Here is a 23,066-nt window from a genome sequence, read left to right on the forward strand (position 1 = left end):
CACGGCGCATGCCTGGGGCAGATGCCGGCCGGTTCCAACCGGGAGAGGCCGAAGCTTTTCGGGTCCTGCGAAGAGGAGGAGCCCATCTTCCTCCTCCTCCTCCTCCTCCTCCTCCCTGCGCATCCCCCCGCCCCCTCTCCCCGCGCAGCGTGGGCACGGCAGGGAAAAAAAAAATAAAAGTTGCGGGCTCGGGGGGGAGGGAGCCGGGGCAAAGATGCGGCGTGGGGAGGGGGCGTGGGGAGAGGGGATTGATGCGGGGCTGTGTTATTCTGGCCCGGGAGGGGGACACACACACACACACGCCCCCGCGGTGCAGTGACTCACCACGGAGCGCCCACGCTGCCGCAACCCGCGGGGACACGGGGACATCGCCACCTTCCCCCCCCTCCCCAACCCCCTCGCCCCCACCCGCGTTCGCGTCCACCCGTGGGGCTGCGCGCACCCGCAGCGCCCCTTCCAGAAAACGCTGGAATAAAACCCACAGCCCCTCCCGCAACCAGCCCCCCCACCCGCACCCCCACGCGTGTATTTTCCACCGCGGCCCCACGCGAAAACCACCACCCCCCCCTCCCCAAATTCCCCGCCGTAGTAATTTGCAAGCGGCTGGGCTGCTCGGAAAGGACAGGAGAGGAGAGGAGGGGAAGGGGGGGGGGGCGTGTAGGGTGGGTGGGAGGCGGGGGGGGAGGCGGCCCGCCCCCCCCGATCACATGGCGACCCCTTGCAGCCAATGCGGGGGGCTCTAGGACCCCGGGGACCCGCGGCCCCCCCGCCCTATAAATGCCTCTCCAAAATGCAGCGCAGCTCCTTTCTCCCGTCCCGCCCGGCCGCGCCGCTCCGCGCCCCGCGCAGCCCCCGCCGCTGCCTGGCGGGTCTCCGGCCCTGCTCCGAGCCCCGCTCCTTCCCCCCCACCCCCTTCCCCCCCCTTTTTTTTTTCCCCCTTTTCTTTCCCTTTTTTTTTTTTTTTTTTTTCCCTCCTCCCCCGTTTTTCTCCTCCTTCCCCTCCCCGCGGGCAGTTTGCATGCATTGTCTGTCTCCCAAGATGGTTTGTGAGACCAAGATCGTGGCGGAAGACCATGACTCGATCCCGGGCTCCAAAAAAGACACGATCATTGTTTCGTCCTCCCAGATGTGGCCCACTTTGTCGGGCACCCCCTCTGCTCCCCTCAGCCCCCCCAAAGAGGAGCCCAGGCGCGACAACGTGTACATCCGCGAATTCCACCCCTCCGAGCAGGAGGTGGTGCGCCGCATCTTCTACGAGGGCATCATGGAGCGGATCCCCAACACGGCCTTCAGGGGGTTAAAGCAGCAGCCCCTCACTCAGCTGCTCTACGGGCTGCTGGCGGGTGAGTGCCTGCTTGGGGGGGCCCCAAAAAATGGTGTTGGGGGGTGTGTGTGGGGGGGAGAGATTGGGGAGGGAGCGCCGCGGTGCCGCGGAGCCGCAGCGCTGCGGAGGGCGCAGCGCAGCCGGGGGGGGGGTGGGTTTTTAGGGGGGTGAGCCGCAGCCCTCTGCGGGTTTTTAGGGAAAAGAGGCATTTGTGGGGGTCGTGGGGATGCGGGTAGAGCTGTCCTTGAGGTTATTTCGTGGTTGGGATTGGGGGGGGGACGCAGAGAGGGTTGCGCGGTGGAGGGGAGCGGTGCGCGCTTCCCGGCGCTCAGCGCACCGCCCCCGCGCAGCCCCGCGCGGGGGGGATTTGGGGGGGCCGCCGCGTGCCGCTGTTGCTTGGAGACAGCCGGGAGCGCTCCCCCCACCCCTCCTAGTGTGGTTTTTTTTGGGGTGGGGGGGGTCGTCTCCTGGGGTTGCATGCCCAAAATAACCCCCGCAAGGTGCGCCCCCCCCATAATCATCCGCGATAATGCGCGCCCCTCGTGCGAATATTGACGAGAGCCCCGCATGTGCAAATAAGAACGTGTGACCCCCTCACACCCCAAAATGTACCCCCCCAGGGTGGTTTCTCGTGCCCTTGGTGGCTGCAGGTGCCCCCCCCCATGCCCTGTGGGAAGAGGCCCTGTGTTGGAGGGGGACCCCCAGCAGGTAGCGAGGTGCGGGGGGCTCAGCAGGGGTCGTGCTGGGGGAACCCACCAACAAAGGGGCACCCACAGAAGCCCCCATTGAATCTTGCAGGCCCCCCCCACCCCCAAAGCATTGAGGTGGGCAGGGTGCCGTGGCTCCCCCGGCAGTCACTGCTTCCCCGGGCTGGAAATAGTAATGCCGCAGTGGAAAACACATGGCTGCGGAGCGGCGTGCCTGCAGCCTGCCGTCTTCCCCCCTCAGCTGCTTCTTAGCCTTGCTGGGTGTGGGGAGAAGTGGGGTCTGGGGCCCCCCCAGCATCCCCTCTCCCCCCCGGCATCCTAGCCCCGGGGACGCCACACGCTCGGCTCCATAGTCCCGAGAGCGTGAATTGCGCCGTGGTTGCGTGTGCAAATGTCTATTTTGTCTGTGCTCTCTTAATTAATTTATTTTTTTTGTAAATGAGTTTGTATTCCGAAATCAACACTAAATTCTCTTTTCTGACAGGTATCGTTTATTTCTCTTCCTTATCTCCATAGTAATATGCTTTGTTGTGACCAAGTCCTTCCTGCTGACCTGCTGTTTGCCCATCTTTCTGATGGGCATGAGGTACTACTTCAGTAGAAAAGTTATCCTCCACTATCTCGATTGTGCGCTGCATACGGACATGTCCGATATTGAGCAATATTACATGAAACCGCCAGGTGAGTCCGAGTGCCCCGGGGGGAGCCTTCCCCCGCCCTGCTGGGGAACATGGCTGCTCCGTGCTGCTGGCGCCTTTGCCTCCTGTCAGCAGCACTGAGCAAGCTCAAAAGTCACCAGAATCACCAGAATGCAGCTCTTTGGCCACACCAGGCACAAATCCCAAATCCAGCCCCCTTTTTTTTTTATTATTTATTTTTTTTCCCCTCCCTAAGATGTCCAGTCATCCTCTGCAGCATCCATCTGCACCCAAGGGATGGGGTATGGTTGCTGGGGGCTTGCTGCACTGCGTCCCCCCCAGTGCAGGTACTTACTGCAGGCTGTCTGCCCCCTTCTTGTCCTGGGTGTTTCTGTGCTCCTCATGCATGGGAGCTGGTCTCAGAGTGGGAAGAAGGGGAGATAAAGGTCTCTTAGCCCAAATGCGTAGCCCATTTTAGGGATTGTGCACATTTTCTTGTATTATTTAAGAAGAACCTTCCTTAACGCAAGTGTTTTGGAAGAGGCACAGATCAGGTATGTAAAGGGATACTGCCTCCATCCATTTGTTATGTACATGCATGTAATTAAAAGCATAATACCTAATGCTAATGTTTGCTCATTAAGCTGCAGAGACTCTCTTACATGATTAACTGTAATAAACTAAGGCGCTTCACAATTTGTCAGGCAGGGAAGGTGCTGTTTCCTTTCTGGAGGCGTAGACCCGTGTTGAGAACGAGAGCAAGGGGGCTACCTGGGCTGTCTCCTGAAACCAGGGGGGTCTGAGGTTTGCTTTTTGTGGCTGTGGAGAGCTGTGAGAGCGAGGTGATGCCAGGCACCTGCGTTAATCTCTGTTTTCTCAGGGTACCTACCCAGTTGTTTTTCCATGGGACTGTTTTCGCTGCATCATTGCTGTTCCCCACGTGTGACAGATCTCTCCCTGAGGCTCTCCTCCTGGTCACTTCTAGAGGACTAATAGGACATGCCACAGCTGCAGACTTTCCTTCCTCTCACTTCTGATATTGCATTTACCTAGAATGATGCTCATCCTGTAATAAAAGCCTCAAAATGTCCTAACAGTGCTTCCTTCAGATTTTGTTCCCTGTCACAGCACACATCTCATGCAGATCTTGTTCCATCTTACACAGGGGTTGTATTTAATTCACAGTGAAGCAAGCAGTGTGTAACTTGCATGTAGCTCGCGTGTCCTTAAAAAGCGCAATCTTCCTTCAAGCTGTTGTCACAAAACTAAAAGGGCGTGTGGCAAAACGCTCCCGAAGCTCTGTGCTGAGGCTCAACAAAGCCCAGTGCTGGAGGAGGCAGTGGGGAACTGCAGGGGAACAAGAGCAGGCGGTGCGGGTTTCCGAGGTGTTTGAGCCACGTCTGTCCTTGGGGCTTGGGGTTTGTGCCATTCCAGGCTGGGTGTGGAACCAAGCTCCGGCATTTGTAACACCAGCATTTGTAGAAAATAAACCAAACGGGCTCACATGAAGAGTCAGGAACGCCCCCAGCTTGTTTTGGGTCAGGAACGTAATACAGATCAGCCTCACTGACAACGTGCCTTTGAACCATTCGCGTTGCTTTTATTTGAGACCTAACAGGGCTGGTTTCAATTTTAGAGCGAGTGTGTGGGCTTTAATTTTTGACAGAATTTAATCATGTGTAATTAGGCTTCTGCCATGCCATAAAAAGCAGATTTATGGGATCGTTGGTGCTTGTGAAAGGTGCTTGATGATAGTAGTATTACACAAGTTGGCTGGGGTCGTAATGAGGTAAAGCCAAGGGGAGGCTGGCAGGACTGACTCCATCCGTGGTGCCACTTTGCATGGTTCTCATCCCCGTGCCGTGATGCTGCATGGTGCTGTCACACGAGGCGTGAACCCAGCCCTCTGCACCCATTTCCCCCCAAATACAGTTGTATTTCTTCCCTATAAGACAGCAGCATAAGGACAGTTGTCTTGAAAAAGCCTCCGGTTCCACGTACTTCTGAGGCTTAGCACTTGCACTGCCTATTTAAATGTCCTGAGAACAGGCAGTAATGTGCCACATCAGCTCCCCCAGTCCCTGCACAAAGGACAGCAATGACAATAGAACAACTTCCAAGTTTGTCTTTTATTGTGATAGTTTGCAAATTAGCACGCAGACATAAATTATTGCAGTGGGAACAAGAAGGGCTCATTCTCGTAAGCAATGCCTATTGTTCCAACTTAGATATTACTGAAAACTTTCTCAGTTGGGTGTTAGGGAAGAAGTTGTCACAGGGAGGTTAATCAGATGCTGGGATAGGGGCCCAGGGACGCTGTAGATACTGAGAGCTCGACTAGACGAGGTAAAACGAACCTGATGTGACTCCAGGTTGGCCTGGCTTCAGCTGGGAGCATGACCAGGCAACTTCTCATTCCTTTGAAGCATCTTTATTTATGTGCTATTTTTTTTTTTTCCTCAACACAGAAGACAGAGGAAGGGAGCATTGCCATGGTGGGTTTACAAATTCTTGCTTCTCATGGTGACGGACGCAACGGTAGAGCTGGGACATGGTCTCAAGGTCTCTGATCAGGATGCTGCTCAGGGCTAAACCAAGGTTTTGCTCTTGGCATCCATGGCATGAAGAACTGGTGTTTGCCGTGCGCTGCTTGCAGTACCTGGGTCAGGGTTCTGTTGTGCAGAGCATCAACAGCAAACAGCCTCTGGTCAGGCAGGTGTCTCTGGGGAGGAAATATTTTAACTACTGAAATATTTTAATTACTGAAATGGGTCGTTTCTGGTGGTTTTGCTGAAGTATTCTTGCAGGCTGTGCAAATCATGGGTCAGTTTAAGAGCAAGAACTGAAAGGTCGCAGTTTGTAGTGGGTTGTCATAAGCACCAAGATTAACAATTAGTGGTACTTGCTTTTCAAATATTTTTTTTTTCTGCTGTAGTTTTTCTGACCCACTAGTCTCCAAGTTAGTTATTGTCTTAAATTTCCTCCACTGGGTTTTGTATGAACTGAAAAATATGTGCTGACAGCGATTTTGCTGAAGTACACTAGCCAAAATTTAAATCTTTGTTTTCTCTTGTCCTCCTACACTTACACCAAGATTCTGGCAGAAGATTTGGGCCAGAGTTTAACTAAGCTCTTAGGCAGTGGATTGACTTGAATTGCTGTTGACTTCAAAGGAGTTGTTGGTGTTGAGTTGTGTACTGGATCGGGATCTTAAACAGAGGATTGAATGGCCCAGCCTTCGCAAGCTCTTCGTTAGCTTGCATTTTTCGTTTAAAGTAGCACTTACTGGTGGCTTTTATTTTCTTTATAAAAAAAAAAAAAGGCACTGGGGCGGTAGAAAAGGAAGGAATTGGATAATGGGCTTAATTGTCAACCAGAGTAACTTGGGCTCTAGTAAATGAAAAAAAAAATATATTAATTTTAAATAGAGAAATGCAGGAGGCAGGGCTCTACGCAAATAAGAGGAGCACAGCTGGAGCTTCTTTTATGGTCTGATGGTTTTGTCGACTAATCAATTTTACAGTGTCTCTTCAAGCTTCTGTCACAGTTGGTTGTTTTGTGTATTTTTGCGGTGGTTTGTGTGTTGGAAAGATTCTTGCGAGGTTGAGGTCTCCGCTGGAGTGCTGATGGAAACCAGAGCTCCTTGCTTCTGGCGTGAAACCACTGCCCTCCCGAATGAGCAGAGCTTCTGTGGATGAACAGACGTGTCTTCTTGTGGTAGTTTCAGGCCTCATCTCCTGCTGCTGTCTGTCCTGACCTGCTGTATGGGTGCGTGTGGTGGTAGTAGTGTGAAGATCTCCTTGTAGGCCTCTGCCCTAGCAGGGCGGGAAGGTGACTTGAAGAGCTGTGGCTGCTAGAGCTGGTGGAGGCCTGAGGGCACCTGCCTTGTGTAGTGCAGCCGATTAAGCTGAGGAATTGCTGCGGGATATGTCGGGTTAGGTTCAACACACCAGGCTGGCAGCTGTGGTTTTTGGTGGTGGCTGAGTGTCTGCAGCCATCACTCTGTGGTGGTGTGGGCAGGGCTGGAGGGAGCGGTTCTGCCACCTCCTCTGAGTCCCCATCTTGGACTTTCTCCTTGCTAGTTGTGTACAGGGAGGCGGCTGTCCTGATGGGCAGGGCAGAGTGGGTTTCCTTCACACCTGGTACATGAATAGGTTACGCTGGTATCCTAAAACAGGGATGGCTCATGAGGGTACAATCCCTGCTGCTCATGGGCAGCATGTCTCTCAGGTGGCCCAAAAGAGATGTTGTGCCCTTCTCAGCAGAGATCTCGGGCTCATGTCCTCCTGGGATGCCAGCTGGGGTGGGCTCAGAGAGGGTTTGTGAGGAGGTGACACCCTGCTCATGGCAGCCCTGCTCTCTCCTTTCCAGGCACTTCTTGTGTTCGGTGGGACATCTGGCTGCAGAATGGGTATTTCAGTTGTGCTCTTGGGCTGGGCAAAGGGCGTTTCATGCCAGAGAGCAGAGCTGACACCAGAAGGGCTGACCTGAGCATGTAAGGAGACAAGCACCTGACTGAGAAATTTTGCAATTTCTGTGCTGCCAAACCTGGAGGGCACTGGTGGGGTGAGTGGCCCCATCTTGGCTGGCCCTTCCCCAGGCATGCTGGTGTTTTGGGGTACCAGGCCAATGTGGGGACCATGAGGAAAATACAGGGACCACCTTGGGAGGAGCCTTGGTCTGGGAGCTGTGGTTGCTCTGCCTCACCCTGTGCAAGCCAGGGGGGTTCCTCCCCATGATGGGGGCGATGGCCTGCGGCAGGGAGGTGGATGGAGCCCCCCAGGCTCCAGTTCTTCCACATTCTGGGTAACTCAGCAAGCAGCTGAGCCGCCAGATAAGCAGGAGGGACGCTGCCCACTGATAACATTGTTTTGAAAGAATAGAGCAGCTCTTGCTTTGCAAAGCCAGGGCTTAGTTACCTGACCCCGGGAGGGGGCTCGGGGCTGCTGCTTCCCAGTGCAGGAATGTGTTTTTGGAGAGCCCTGCCCTGCTTGCCCATGCCCGAGAGGCAGCAGGAATCTAAGGCATCCCTATCTTCAGCATTTCTTGCTGGCTTTGCAGCGCCCTGACCTCGGGCATCTGCCAAACCCCTGCACTGGCTGTCGTGGGTCAGGATTTTCGTGCATGCCGCTGCTCACGGAGAGCTGGGGAGTCCAGCCTGGGGCTTGGAGTGGTTGTAGAAAACCCAGAGGAGAGGCTGTGTCCTGATCCCAGCCGCAGCATTTCTCAGCTCTGCTCCCACCAGAGCTGGGAGTGGAGGTCAGGTCTCATCTTTTGGAGTTGAAGGGCCTTTCTTCTAAGTGTCTTCAGTGGTGGCATCTTGACCATTCAATGGTGATGCTTCAAGAGATGAGATCTGCACATCAGAGAGATCTTGCAAGATTAGGATGAGAGAGCTTCAGACACAATGCTTTCCGCTATAAAATGCACTGAAGATATTTCAGACTGGCCTCCTGCTAGAAGAGTGCTTAACAATTCCCAGCGTCGTTTTTTGGTTACTTACACCTTAGCTGAACTGGAACTGCCTGCTCTGGTATTTCTCACACTCAGTGCCTGTCTTGAGCTGAACTCGGGAAGCAATAAACAGCAGCTCACATTTCCAAGTGCTAGGGATGTGTGTTGTCTGGTGTTGGTAATTGACCAAAATATTTTATTATTTGCATCATGTAAAATGTCATTAAAGTCAGGTTGCTGCTCCCAAAAGCTACCTCTTCTGACATGATTAGTGCTCCACATGCGAGGTCCTCTGCTGCTGTGGTCATCGGGAGCCCACATGGGACAGACCTGACACCTTGCCATGCCACCCCCTGCCATGTTCCTGAGGCTGAACGTCCCCAGGGCTTTCTCCAGCACAAGACCAAGCACGGACACACCAGCTCTGCTGGCCCCCAGCTGCTCTGGTATCTCAGCAAGCCCTGCCTCAACCCCGTGCTCATGCTGATAAGCACCTGGGTGGGGCTGTAGTGGGTTTACGTGGTTGAAGGGGGTGGTGATGCCTGGGTCTTCAGAGGTTTTTTCTTGTTTTAGGCATGCTTAGGCAGTGCACAACTTCCAATCTTGAAGAGCAATGCTGTAAGTAGAGGGTTGCCCATGGAAAAACTGAAATTGTCTGGCTTCTTCAGGACTGTAGCGCAGACACAAATGGGATAAACACGTTCATGGGGAAGCCACTGCAGCCTTGCTCCCCTCTCCTTTCATTTCTTTATTACTGGAGTAGGAACATATGCACAACCCCACTCCTCAACATGCATATCCATAAGACAAAAATAGACCTCGCTTCAGATCCACTAGCTTTGGCACGTTCCCATGTCAAAATGTAATGAAAATACATTTTCTAGTAAATTTTGCAGAGCGCTATAACCTATTTTTTTCCCTTGCATTCAAAATTTCTCTCTCAAGGTAATTGACGTGGCTGTCAGTTCATGCAGCAGTATTTAAATTGGTAGCCATGACTTGGGGGTATGGCGCTGCTGAAAGCAAGCTCTGTCTGCAGGTATTTAAAAACCCAGTACGTGCAAGTGCTCTTAATTAATCTGTGATACAAGAAGTAATAAGTTGTGTGAATTGAACGTCAGCAGTTTTTTAGGCACCGTTAGCTCCTCAGGACTGCCAAACGTGAGCTGCGCTTGTGAGTGTGAACAGGGCAGCAACATCAGGCCTTCTGGTTTTGTCTGGCTTTGAGCAATTTTTTTTTTTTTGCTTTTTCTCTGCAGTTGGTTGGTTTCTGATGTTTTGGCTGCATACAACTTCTCGTGACTGTCTCAGCGAATAAACCTAAGGAAGAATACAGAACTTTCTCAACAAGTTTAACTGTGCAGTCAATGGCTCCTCCTCCTCTCACTTTCTTTGGAGTAGCTGGGATTTAAAACAATTACCCCAAAATATGTTTCAGCTGAAGGCTTTCAGAATTGGCTCCACATTGGGTACCTGATTAGCAGTGAGAGATCTAAAAGTATGAAGCTCTGAGCCCCTCTTACCCTGAATTTTGGAAGTAGCAGCCCAAGCTGGAATCTTGTTCCCAAGCACCAGCGGCATTATATTTAGATTTTTAGTTTTTTTTCAGGAGTGTCTGTGATCCCTGTGTGCACAGCCAGGTGCCTGAATACTTCAGAAATTATCATCTCTGTATCTTAAAGCCTCTAAGTTTTTTTGAAGGGACACCAAAAACCAGTCTTTTACATAAATACCGAAGCACCCGGAGTGATTTTCAACCAGCCCAAACTCTCCAAATTTCACAGTAGATTCCTTCTGCGGGCTTAAATCTTCATCCAAGTCCCTGGGCTGGGAATGGGCTTTTCCCAGCTGCTGGGAGGTTCGTGCCTGGCCCAAGATGGGCAAGCTGCTGGTGATGGCAGCGGGGGAATCCTGCCCTGGGGTGCTCACTGGTACTGACAGGCATGGCAGAGCCCATGCCTGTGGTTTGGTAACGCAGTGCTGAGGATCTGTTACAAATAATAGCCTGCTTTGTGCTGCTTTCTTCCATCCGCAGGAGAGGCTTCGTGGAGAATTTTGCCAGTGTCTGGTTCCGTGATGCGTGGCCTTTGTTGTTTCTTTCTGCATCAGTGAAACAGGGAGCTTCAAAGCATATTTTTATTTTTTTTCATTTTTTTTTTGTTTTAACCCCCCCCCGTAGGAAGCTGAGGAATCATTTTTTTCCTGACAGGTGGCTAATGAAAGCAGTCTTCAAGCGAATCCAAAGATAGCAGAGCGTCTTGCATAGCTTCTATTCACAAATCCCTCATTTGTAAGCGGTGCCAATAACAAGATTTGTTGATTTTTTTGGTGATAAAGGCAAACTGGAATCACCAAGAAGCCTCAACCTTGCTTTTTATTAAGGAACCAAAACCAGTTCATGCTGGTTGGGTTAGAGACAGGTGTGTGCCACGGTGTCTGTTACAGATGGCTTCGAGCCATTCTTTTAAGTAGTCTATTGACCCGCTGGACCCCAGCGATCAATTAAGTATTTATGAAAGCACATCCTGTATCATTTAGCATCTTCTATAACTGCTTGACGGCTGCTTCTTTCCAGAGCTGAAGGTGTTGTTCCTTAAAGGATAATCCTGAAATTTTGACCTGGACCATGCAGAGTTTAAAGCCAAGCTGGGTTTGTGCTTTTAAAAGGGATTCTGTGAGTTAAAGCCTGTTCAAGACAGGTGGCAGGGAACATGTGTCGTATATTTATATTTTAAATGGCTATGTGAGATATTACTATTATAAATCATATTTGCAACAGTTTACACTTATACAAGCTAACAGAAAAATGCAACACATTGGTCTCACGTTAGTGGGTACTGCTTGCAGTGATAACTTGCAAGTAACAATTTTGTCACTTAAAATTCATGTACTGCTTGGAGATTTTATCTAAGTGGCAAAACTGAAAAAAAAAAAGGGTTTTATGAGAAGATGATTCTTCTGTTCAGGAGCTAGAAAATAAAAGGGAAAATAGTTTTGGTTGAAATTAAACTGATTTACTGCTCCCTCTTTTTTTTTTTGTGCTCACTGTGAGGAACCAAAAATCTGTGTTTAGTGGTGAATGTAATGCTTTCCTCAGCCTGAAACAAGTCTTGGCTTTGCTACGGGCTTTGTTACGAAGCAAAGACCAGCTCCAGGTATATGCTTAAAGAAAAAAAAAAAAAAGCTGATTACAGTAGAGCCATGTTATCTCCCAGACAGGCACCCTAAATACCGTGCTGTAAGGACTCCGGTTTTTGTATGGCATTATTACAGACAAAGCCAGTGCTGGGACCACCTGGATCCCAGCCCCCTTTTAATGATAAATAGAGGCATTTTATCCTGGTGTAGAAGTCAAAGAGGTTGTGTTGGGGGGGACCCAATCCAAAATCCCAGTAGCCCATCAGCGATGTGGGGACGAGCCGTGAGCAGGAGCAGTGCCAGTCTGGATTTCATGCGTGTTTTTTTTTCCTGGCTGAAGACTTTTGGTGAATTCAGGACAGACCTGTAACTTGTTTTGAATCGACAAAAAAATGCATTTTTAAGTAAACTACTTGCCTGGACTTACTCTCGATCACCAGTAATTGCTATACAAGCTGCTCCAGCGCTCTCTTGCCAACGTGCTTGAATCCTGACTTGGAAACCAGCATCAGAGGTGCAGCTTTATTTGCTTTTTACAGTCACAGCTCTCGGTCTCTGCACTAGATGCTGGCTGAAGTGGGGGTGCTGGACCGGCTGGCCAGCCATGCATGGCTCCCTGGCGCTCCTCGCATCCAGCAGTCACACAAACTGCTCGCAAATCGTAACAGCAGCTATGGCGAACCAACAGAGGCTTCTCAGTTGTTGCTTTTTTCCGTTTTTCCCCTGCCACTGCAGTTCTTTATCCCACTTTTTTCAGCCTTGTGTCAGACTGCAGTGGTTTTGGTTTTTCTCCTCTGGATCCTGCTTGGCTCTTTTGCCCATCCCTGTGCTGAACTCCGCCGTGTGTTTGTCTGGGCCAGCCCTTGCTTCATTTGTCACTTGTAGCAGTTCCCAAAATGGTGGTCCCACACCACTAATACCTCCCTTTGCGTGTCTCTGAGCTTTCCCTCCTCCCCCTGTTATGTTTTTAAATTCTGTGCTTACATCCCTGTGCTTAATTTCATTCCACAGGCGGTTCTCCTCTTTCGTAGCGTGTCATTCAGATATCCTGCATGGTGAGCACAAGGATTTATTTTTGTTGGTAAAATGCTCGGAATAACAAAAATGAGAAAACAAATACAAGTCAGCAGCACGAGGATATTGTGTCTGCTAAGCTGAAAACACAGTGTGTCAGCGCATAAACCCATGTGGTGGGGAGAGAACATTTTGCCTGAAGGCAAATGAACTGCCAACAACAGGATTTCTTACACCTTCTTTAAACCTCCGACCTGCCTTGCTCAGATGTATCTGGACATGGCCTATTGATCATTTTCCATGATGACTCTTTCCCAAAAACCCAGTCTTAGCATTTTAATGGAGTGTAGAAAATCATTATTATGGTCAGAATACGGGGGGAAAAAAAATGTAAAAAGTCCTTTGCTGCGATCAGGGCTTTTTGTTCTTTTTTTGGAGGTGCCAAATCTGTTCCTCCTCCCTGGAACTAGCTAGCAGCATCAGAAACCCCGTGTAACACTTCAAGTGGGAATCCAGGGAAGACCTAAATACGCCGTCTTTCAATTTAAAATAATGTATTTAGTAGAGCTACAAGGAGAAGCTTTTCAAATCGGGCTGGTTTTGGAGCACCTGCCGTTTTCAAGCGCTAACCAATTTTAGATAATGGTTGGTTAGAGCTGTAAAAGCATGTCAGCTGCTCAGCTGCTGTCTTCCATAACCACAATTCAGTGGCTCAGCCACGTGAGAGTCTTGGTAAAGTCATCGCCGTCGGAACGTCACTGGGGGTGGGATTGCTTGGGAGAGAGGGAAAGCAAGTGGGGGGGGAAGATATTGTAAGAATGGCGTGGTAATGAGAGTTCAGGTGGATTTTTATTTTAAAAAGTCCAAAGGGGTGTTCTTGAAACACCTTTTCAAACTTGTGCTGCTTGTACAGTCGACTAGGTTCACTTAATGGCTACGAAAATACACGTCAGGTTTGATTTTGGAACCTGCGAATGTTCAGAGGATAACATCAAGCTGTGCGGAGATTTTTGTGCAGAAATAAGCCATCATCGAGTTTTACAGTGCTTTTTTGGTGAGCCTTCAGTACTCTGAAAAGCATCAAAGCATCTGCAAGGTTGTTGTTTTTTTTTTTTTTTTGAGAAGTGGGAACATTTTTCATGGATAATGCAAACAGCTAAAGAAGATTTCAGTGAAATTCTCATTATATATATATATATATATATATATATATATATATATATATATATATATATATATATATATATATACAAAAAAAAACAAACCTCCCCACATTTACTGAAGTTGAGCTTCAAGAGAGCTTAGCTTAAAGATTCGGTGGAGCGTTTGCTTTAACTTAACCGTGTGCTTGAAGCCCTTATCCTGTGTTAGGAGTTAAAAGCATGGTTAGGGACGTCCTTCAGCACAGGTCCACGTGCTGCTTTGATCCTCACAGAAACCTGTGGCATGAATGGGAAATGCAGTGACATGGGGTAAACCTGCCTCCAGTTTGAGTTAGCTGCGAGATGAGTGTGTGGTGTTTTAGGGAAAACTTTGGTACGTCAGAAGGAGTTGTTTCAGTCAGAAACCTGCTCTTAATTTCATTTTGCTCTTCATATTGGGGGTTTTGTATATATTTAGTGTTGCTTTTATAGTAGGGAAAATCCACCCGATCTTCAAAATTCTGCATTTCTACCCCATTTCTGTGGATTTGCGTCTCTCCTGGTTGAGGTTGCTGCTCACATGGATGAGTGGATCCTCCTTCAGCAAGGCCCAGGGCACGAGCCAGATGATGTGCTGCCTGCAGGTCTCTGCTTTCACTGCCACGCGTCGCCCTCTGTGCTCAGCTCTCTGCCTGCTCCGCTGGTTATTTCACAGAGCTCTTTAAAGTCCTTGGTCTCGTGACCGGCGTTCAGTTTGGGGCCAAAGGGGAAGGAACCCCATTCGTGGGGATGTTGGGCATGCGATGTTAGGCGGTCGCTGCAAATTTGGGAAGAACTGGTATAGGTTTCTCTAGGGGTTTTGGTCAGAGTGGTTGGTGTGGTGGTCTGAGCACATGCCAAAGGGTTTTTTTTTATTTGTTGTGTTTTTCCCTTTTTTTCATTTTTGAGATGTAGACATTTATGCATGCAATTTTCATTTCACGTTAACACATCATCCACGACAGGTCCATTGTCTGCCCAGCTGGGCAGATGTCCATGTATTTATGGATGCGCAATCTTCTTTTGGTGCCATACTCGACAGATGTGCTAGTTTCCGCCTGGACGTAGCGGGGTTCAGTGTAATTACACCCCAGCCACGTTGGCCTTGATGAGGCGTAGGAGCATGTTCTCAACAAGTGAGCCTCAAGGTGCTTGTTTTCTGCGGCGTGGCAGGGCTGTGGTTTCACGTGCAGCACGGTTTGCTGAGAGTTAAAGATCAAAGCAATGTGCAGGTCTTGGTGGGGTCTGCACATGGTGGGATGGAAGAAGAAAGCAATGAGAGCCTTTGTTTTCATTATTACATGCCAGAAAGAAGCCAAGTCTTGCACAAGCTGCTTCAGTGCTTGATCTCCGTGATGTGCAAGGCTGCTGACAGCGTGCAAGGGAGGAGAGAAAAGCCCTGCGCGTTGGTGTGTGCAGGTGGAACACAACAACCTTACCCCAGGGCCAGATTTAGCTGTGCTGGGTATAAATAGAACAGCCCTCCAGGGAGTGAGCATTTATGGCAAATCTAGAAAAATAAAAGGTCTGCAGGCAAGAAGGGTGTTAATTGACAGCCCAAGTCCGTGGGGGGCACTGCAGGGAGCATTCACGGGCTTCTTGGACTGGATTGCCTCTGGATTGTCTCGTCTGACATTTCTGCCAGTTCGCTGCTGTTACTAACTGCTCTCCGTTCCTGGAGGGCCCAAATGCAAGGAGGCATCTGCAGCTGCCAAAAGGGTTGGGTCCGACCCTTTTTTCTTGGCCTGCTATGTGTGGAAGTTGCTTTTCTCCCCCCTTCCCACTCCACTGTGATGGTTTGTGGGGGCTCAGCTCAGGATGGCAGCTTCATCCCGTGGTGGGGTGGCAGGTCCCAGCTGATTGTCACTGGTGGCCTTGTCTGATGCCTGAGCTATGGGACGGGAGCATTGTCGTACTTGTTCAGCACCATTTCAAGCTGCCGTGCTAGAAATAGGAAGAAATACTTGTTGCTAGCAATAGGCTTGAGGAGATCAAGCCACTTACTGACTGCCTTCAACCTGCAGTTTGTATCAAATCTGTGCCCTGACATTTTTTTCCTTTTTTTCCTGCCTTCCTCTATGAATTCTTCAGTGGGGTTTTGGAGAAAATGTGACTGCTTATGGCTGCTCTTTCACTCCAGTCAATTCTTAATACAATGGGAAGGCAGAGGTTGGGGAGGTTTGATTCATTGTGTTCGCAACGAGATAGGATTCTTGTGAAACTCCAGTCATGTGCAGAAAGAAAAGCTTTTAGTGGAGCAATCGTATTTATTGTGTTTTGGGGGAGTGCAGTGGAAGTTTCCCTTTGCCAGGTGGAGTTGAGTGAAACATTCCCTGCTGTAAGTTCCCAATGCGCCTCTTGAAGCAGAGGAGCTGCCCTGGGGTCTGAGACTTTCCTGGTCAGCATGTCTGCACCATAAGCTATTGCTAATTACTACTCCTAATTATTGCTCATCAGTTGCTGTAGTAATGAGGTCCCCATTCAGAGGCTTTTGAGGGCAACAGGAACATTTCCTATTAATGAGCTAAAGGAAAACACAACAGCAAACTTGTTCAGGACTGTTTACAGGTGCCATACAGCATCTTTTGGCTGGATGTAGACGTCCACTTGGCATACAGCTGAACACTTCCAAATCATGAATTTGCCCTTTTGCATCATGTCTGTAGCACGGGCTTCCTTGATGCCCCTGAAAGTAGTCAGAAATGTAATGACTTCTGCAGGTGGGACTCTTTTGGTTTCCATTTTCTAAATAAGTAAATGTTTTTAGTCCCCTCTTCTTACATACAGCTAGGTGGGCTCCCTGTTGAGTAGGGGAGGCCCCTTCCAGAGCTCTACCTGTGTAGATTATTCTGTATTAAAGCATCATTATACTGGATCCCAAGCTTGCACCTAGGTCTGGGTGCAATTCCTTTTGCCGACCTCATTCCTGGTTAAAAGTGGTCATTGGCAGAGCTCTGGGCAGGCTTTGCAGTGGTTGTTTGCCAAGGGGAGGCTCTCCTGGTGGCTATCTCGCCGAAAAGTTTGCTGACCTCTGTTAGAGCAGCATAAAACTCCTCAGAAGTCCTTGCAGAGATCAGAACCACTTTTATTATTTAACCTTAAGTAAATGTAGTGTTAGTTTCTCCCTTTGCTGTGAAGCATTTGGTGCAGTTCCTGTGTAGGTACATGCGATTCTATTCAACTGAAGAGAGGCTTGGCTAAATTTAGACCAGACGAGTAATGATAGATGGCTAAAATAAGATCGATTCTACCCATTTTCCCCATGTGATTTATGTCTAGGCCAACTGCTAAGCGAAAACGGAGTCATTTGATGATGCCGCTCAGTGCCTTTTTACAGTAATACCCATAAAGCAGAAGCCAGCCAGCAAATAATGAATTGTAAAACATCCAATAATTCTCGATTTTCCAGTTTTTTCAGTGTTTGGAAGTGGAATGTACTGCAGTGTAAGTTCAGTACCTTTCAGAAAGCAATAAAGCCATAGAGTGAAAGATTGATAAGAAGAGGGAGATGGAGCATTAACGGTGTCCTTTTAAGAAGCTGGCTTAAAACACAACCAGCAGCACGTTTTATTTTGTAAACTGATTTAACAAGAAGCTAATTGTAACAGCAGTCATTTGGAGCGGTTACTGGGAAGGATGCAGGCTAGCAAAGCTGGCAGAAAGTCTTGCTTCCTTGCCTCCTTTAAAATTCTAGCTAAGAACAGCCTAAATACTAAAGGCATTGGCTTACTTAAGGTCTGACTCCACAATTTATAGGCTTAGCGAGGATTTGGGATGCATAGGGAACATCTGCTCTGCAAATACTTTAAATACCCATTTTTTGTCACTCTGTGCAGACCAGTCCCTTCTGCTCAGCCAGTGATGTTGGTCTGGGGGGAGTCATCACGCAGCTCGAAAACGCTGGGCCAAAATTGTATATTTTAGTCTCTAGCTGCTCCTTTAAGCTATTTAATCATTTGCTTACTGATAACTGTTGATCTTTCATGCAAAAACCCAGCCGCTGCCTGGTTTCCCAGGCTGTGCTTTCTCCTGGTGGCGTAGCGGGTGGATCACAAGGGCTAGGCTGGTAGTTTGGTCTCCTCACTGCACAGCAGGGAGCAGAGGGACACAGACAGCTAAATATGTGCTGATGGACGGAGCAGGGATGCTCTGGGCCCTGGGGACTGAAGGCTTTTTGGGAAATCAGAGCATGACGTGCTGACATGGGGCCCTTGTCGATCCAGGTTGGGTCCTCGTGAGGCTTCAGAGGGGAAAGGTGTGTGGGTAGGAGCTGCCTTGTGGTCCAGAGGAACAGGGGGAGGTTTTAAGCAAAGGTTTTGAGGTGATCAGTGATGCCTGCTGGGTCCCGTCTCCAGCAGGGACAGTGGGAGGTGTCGGCCCAAACCTGGTTGCTTTCAGAGATCTGGCTGCTGCACAACGTGCTCTTCTTGTCTCCAGTCAAAAACCTGTGAAAGCAAACTGTGGCTAGCTGCTGACATCTCAGGGATTTTTTTGAGGGGCTTTGGCACCCCAGAAAGAAATACTTGTGACAAACTAGCAGGGTGCTCTTGGGGACAGGCCAGCTCCATCGGGCAATGTCCACACCTCGCCACCACCCCCGTCCCACGTGTGGGGCCGGTGCCCTTCTGGCCCTTGGCACAGCCGGGTGTACTGCCGGCCTCCCTTCCTTGCTGTCCTGGGAAAGGAGCCAGCATTCGATCCTCCTGCAGTCCGGTGACACTGCTAAAAACCCTCCTAGCATCGGGGGTGGTTTGGTCGGCCTCTAACGTGGAGCGGCAGCGGGCAGAAAAAAAAAAAAAAGAGATGAAAGGGAGCAGAGATGAAAAAGGAGGCGGATGGAGAGGCAGCCGGGGCTGGTGGCAGCTCATCCATCTCTCCTGGTGCTGTGCAGGTGATCTCGTCGCCTGTCCCTCGGGTGTCCCCTGAATCAGCCCCTGGCACCCGCCCCCCGCACGCGGATGCTCGGCCCTGCGCCCTTCCAGCCGGGGGTTATTTATGGCGAGGCGATGAATCCTCCGCTGGTAGCTTGCGTGGAGTTATTTATGTGAAGGAAGGGGTCCCACAGCGTTTCTAATTTCATGCATGGGTAATTCTTGTGTGTCCCTGACATTATTTTTTTTTTTTTTTGCTCCAATGTCTGTGCCTTGTCTGCTGCAGAGGGATGCTCGTGGGTGTCAGGAGTGTCAAGGCAGGGTATCTCGCATCTCATCCGCTTTCCACGGCTGTAAACTACTCAGAAATGCCATTGTTTTGTAGGAGCCCTCCAGGAATGCCTTTTTAACTGAAGTCAAGTGTAGAGTTATTAGCAGAAGTTGTTGGAGCTGTTATTCAGCCCTGCTTGAAGCCAAGGGCAACTAGGAAGGTAGAAGGGAGAGAAACAAAGACCTGGGAAGAGTGGAGGTAAGGAGAAATAACCTGCTTCACAGGCACAGTCCCCTCCTGCCCTGGTTAGCAGCACTTGTTTCACAGCACCCAAATTTCCTTTCTGACTTGACGTTGATTTAACTTGGCTGGTCTGCCCCTTGTTTTGCTGAGGATGGAGGGGAAGGAGGAGGCAGGATGAAAGGCTGGGGGTTCAAATAGCATCAGCAATGCATGGCCAGGACACCGTCAGCTTTGGGCTGGGGACTCGTCCGCTTGCTGCAGCAAGCACTGAAAGCTGCTTATATAAATAGTGCTGGCAGGAGGAGAGGTGAGGCACCGAGCTTTGGGGCTTTTTAATAAAAACAGGAGTAGCACAGCTGCAGTGCGGGTGCAGCACAGCCCCTGCAGGCTCCCTGTGCACCGCCCAGCTCAGGCTGCACAAACCCTCACAGGAGGCTGGGCGATGGACTCTGGGAGCAAATATTTAAAGCTCTGTGATGGGGCAGCGTGTTGTGTTCCCTCTGCCCTGATATTCCTGTTGCATGGGGTCACAGGATGTCAGTGGGTTGTAGCAAGGAGTTCGGGGCATCTATGTTTTGCAGCTGGGATTAGCAAGCCTGTCAGTTTTGGCAGGCTTTTGTGTGTGATATGAGTGAGGAGCTGCAGATCCTGCCCCATGGGAAGTGCTGGGCTGTTGGTTTTTTTTGTTTGTTTCTTGCCCTTTTCCCCCTACCTTAGTGACCCAGGGGAAGGTCGAGGATGGGGGCTTGCAATGCTGCAGTGCGAGGCAAGGCTCTTGCTCCTCCCAGCCAGCGCTGAAGGTACACACTGAGACCTCCACCTCCTCCCACAGCACAGCTGCAAGTCCCATCTCTGCCAGGGATGTGGATTTGCAGTTTTTAATGCTGAGGAGGCCCGGCCAGAGTTTCCCATGCCATCAGCATCCTTCTGTCTCCCTGCTCGGAGGGTATTCTGAGGATGTTGCCTGCGACAGCTCCGAGCCAGTAGGGGAATTGCTCACATCCGTGCCGTGGTGACACACTAAAGCAGAACCAAAAATCACAATCCTTCTAAACCGTGCTTGAAGGGATATCATGTCTGTCTGGAAGGGACATTCAACAAGTAGCCGTGAAAGTCGCCACCTCTGAAAGAGGGTGAGTTGCCCTCATTTTGCTGGCGGTGCGAGCTGGCAGTGCCTCTTCCCTGGGCATCTGCTCCTTCCTGGAGCTGCTGCAAAGGGGAAAAGGCTGGAAACCAGCATGCATGCACCCAGCCTGCTCTCAGTTCAGTTGCTTGGCTTGTGTGCTGCCTGGATGTGAAATCAGAGCTCAGCCACAGGGCTGCAGCCATAGCAGTGCCTTCCGTGAAGAAAGAGGGAAAAGGCCGGTCTGCTTCAGGGTGAGGTTTCCAATGGGGTGAGCTCCTGCTGAAAACTATCCCAGGGGAGTGAACCCCACAAAACTGGCACCAGCAGTAGGTGGTAGCTGATCCCCAGCCCCGTGAAGGGAAGCGATGGGCTTGCTCTGGCTCTGTGCCCTGAGCACAGGCGCAGAGAGGCAGTTCTGGGGCAGCAGGGCTTTGCCTGCTCCCCTGGAAATTTAATAGGAAAAGATGGATTTAAAAAAAAAATCCCCAAATGTGCGTGTTTTCTGTCGCATCAGCAAAAAAGCCAAGTCAGAGCTTTGCTTTGCCATTAAATTCTGGTTTTAGGCGTAGCTGTCCCTGAGCACTGTGGGACGCTGGAGAGCAGTAGGAACCCGTGGTATTTAATCCTGTAGGGCTCCGGGTGGTGGGGAAGGCTGATGTCTCATTTTCCTCTCCTCTAGCAGTACTCTCTGCTATTGCTTTCGGTTCCAATCTTTCCACCCATCCACCCACCGGCCTTTTATTCCCTTAGGGGTGTAGAAGAATTTGCAGCAAAAAATAAATGAACTGGTTTTCACCCACCATCCCTGTCGGCTGTGTGGGGGAGCGCCGTGCAGCTCATGACAGGAGAGGCTTGCGAGAGCAGTGGAGCTGTGTCCTCAGCTGAAGAACCACGGCCAACCTTTGCAGGTTATTCTCCCCACCAGCTCATTGCTGTGCATTTCTTACAGTAATTCCACTGTTACCGTGGCTTTCTGGGTGCAGTAAATAAAATATATCTTAAGTGATGGGCCTGTAGGACCGGGAGGCTTCACTGTGGTGAAGTCCATGTTGGTAGCCAGCTGCTTGGTTTAACTTACTTGCTGATAAGGCAGAACTGCTGGCCTTTTGCCATCCCAGCTATTTCATATAGCTCTAAGGAGGTGGGAGACACAGGAGCCTTGGCTTTGCTTTATTTTACAGTGCCTTTTGTAGGTCTTGTGTGACAACTGTCCTCTAAACTCTTGCTTGCAAGCAAAGCATCCTTCCTCTTATAAAGCTCGTGCCACTGTATGCTGGTTTTCTAATCCCAAACTAAGCTTTTTTCTGTGATTCATGGTCTTAAATGCAGCAGAAGCCTCATTGTATGGTAAAGCATGGAGGCACGTTGGGTGGGTATTTTTTAGGGGAAGGTGCTACACTGAAGTTGTTCTCATGGGAAATATGGACATGGTGTGGAGGGGGCTTGCAGGAAGGCTGAGTCCAAACAGGAGGCCTGGGCGTGATGAGCTGGCATTTCTGGAGATACACGAGGAGCTTGTGGCACAAGGATATTGCAGCTAGAGTTAAATGTGCCTGTGAAGAGCAGCCCTTTGTGGTGGTCTTACAGGGTCAGGAACCTGCAGAGCAGTGTGGGGCAGTGCGAGCTGAAAGGGCTTTGGGTGTATGTCCCGATGAGTGATGGGGGGATGCCGGGAGATGGAGGGGATGAGAGCGAAGGTGAACATTGGCACAAGATGAGCATCTGAAGGGCAGGGGGAGTCGCAGCCGCCGGGGTGTGTGTTTATCTTGCAGCCGTGATTATTTTCAGATCGCAGTTCGGGAGCGTAAACCGTCAGCGCCCGCTATTAATAGCACTGCTGGCAGCCGGGCTGCTGCTTACTGCTGACAGGTGAAGGGAAGGTAATTTTGTTTCATCCTTGGTATGAAGAAGTGCAAAATCGAGGTGGGCTCTGAGTCAGGCCCCTCGGTCCCAAAAAGATGGGCAGGAGATCCTCCCCTAGACCTTAGGGGTTAGGATGTGGGTGCTGCTGCAGGAGGGAATTTGGTGAGGAGCTGCAGCTGGCTGGGAACGGTAAAAAAAAAAAAAAAAAAAAAAGTGAGTTCAGGCAAAAAGCAAACCAAAAAGTTTCAGTTTCTCTGAAACTTGAGGAGTTTTCTCAGAGCATCAGCCGGGGATCAGCAGCGTGCATGGGGATGCCCAAAACAGCAGATCCCCATGGGTGAGGAGCATGGCTCCCTGGGGAGAAGGGATTTGGCCACCCCACAAGGGCAAGTCAGTGCCAGGCTCGCAGCTGTCTTCAGGATCCCGGCATGTTTTTGCAGGATGGGGGTCTGGTGGAAGGCAGTCCTCCGTGGGCACGGAGCCCTGAAAGTCCTGGTGACTGTTCACGCCGGTGCAAACGGGAGCTGAATACAACTTGCATTGTTTGAGCAGATGTGTCCTGTCTGGCGCTAATTATAAGCGTTTCATGCACAACACACACCGGGAGGTGTGCCAGCTACTATTTCTTTTCATGTTGAACTTGAAATCATTATAATTAAGCTTTAAAGTTGTAAGTAAAAACTAACAAGATGTGAGCGTTGCTGTCATGCTGCTAGCAGTGGGGCTGGTGCTTGGTGTGGGGTTGGGCACGTCGGAGGACTGTGAAGAGCTGGTGGGCTCTGCCATGGCAGACGTGTCCAGGTTTGGTCTTAAAATAGGCAAAAATCCTAAAAATTCAGGAAATGTGTTGTTTTACAAACCTTGGAAGCATTTTGCCAAGTAAGCTTTAGCAGTAAGTTGGCTTCTTGGGCACACGTGGGGCTTGTTAGGAAGGGAAAAGTATTAATGAATGTGGGGAGAAGTGCTGGTAGATGCACAGATGGGTGTCTCTGTCTTGGGGAGGACAAGCCAAGTGTGCTGAAGGACCAGCCCCAGGAGCAAGGTGGCAAGGACTGGCTGCTGTGTGGAACTTTTTTGGGCTGCACCAGGTGGGACGCACCTGGAGATGCAGTGGGTGGATGATGGAGGGTTGGCAGGGTACTGCTATGTGACACAGGGTCACCAACCACACAAAATGCACTCTTAAAAACAACAGAGAGCCATGAGCTGGTGGAGCTGTTTGATTTATACACAGAG

The 23,066-nt window shown here is 50.1% G+C and overlaps 1 protein-coding gene across 4 annotated transcripts in view; it reads left to right on the forward strand.

Moving 5' to 3' along the window:
* Positions 1-730: 730 nt before the first annotated feature.
* NAT8L (N-acetyltransferase 8 like) overlaps positions 731-23,066 on the forward strand; it is a 30,208-nt gene continuing 7,872 nt past the window's right edge. For 2 of the 4 annotated variants that reach the window (XR_011095781.1, XM_068679701.1), the window contains exons 1-2: positions 809-1,343; positions 2,548-2,712. Coding sequence is in view for 3 of the 4 variants with exons in the window: in XM_068679701.1 (XP_068535802.1) it covers positions 1,019-1,343; positions 2,548-2,712 (490 nt within the window). In the remaining variant the exon portion in view is untranslated. Of the gene's footprint in view, positions 1,344-2,547; positions 2,713-2,925; positions 3,017-3,549; positions 3,764-23,066 lie in introns of those variants that run through there. The other 2 variants (XM_068679702.1, XM_068679703.1) reach the window with 2 other exon arrangements.

This window comes from Anas acuta, chromosome 4, assembly GCF_963932015.1.
Source record: "Anas acuta chromosome 4, bAnaAcu1.1, whole genome shotgun sequence".
Taxonomy (NCBI): domain Eukaryota; kingdom Metazoa; phylum Chordata; class Aves; order Anseriformes; family Anatidae; genus Anas; species Anas acuta.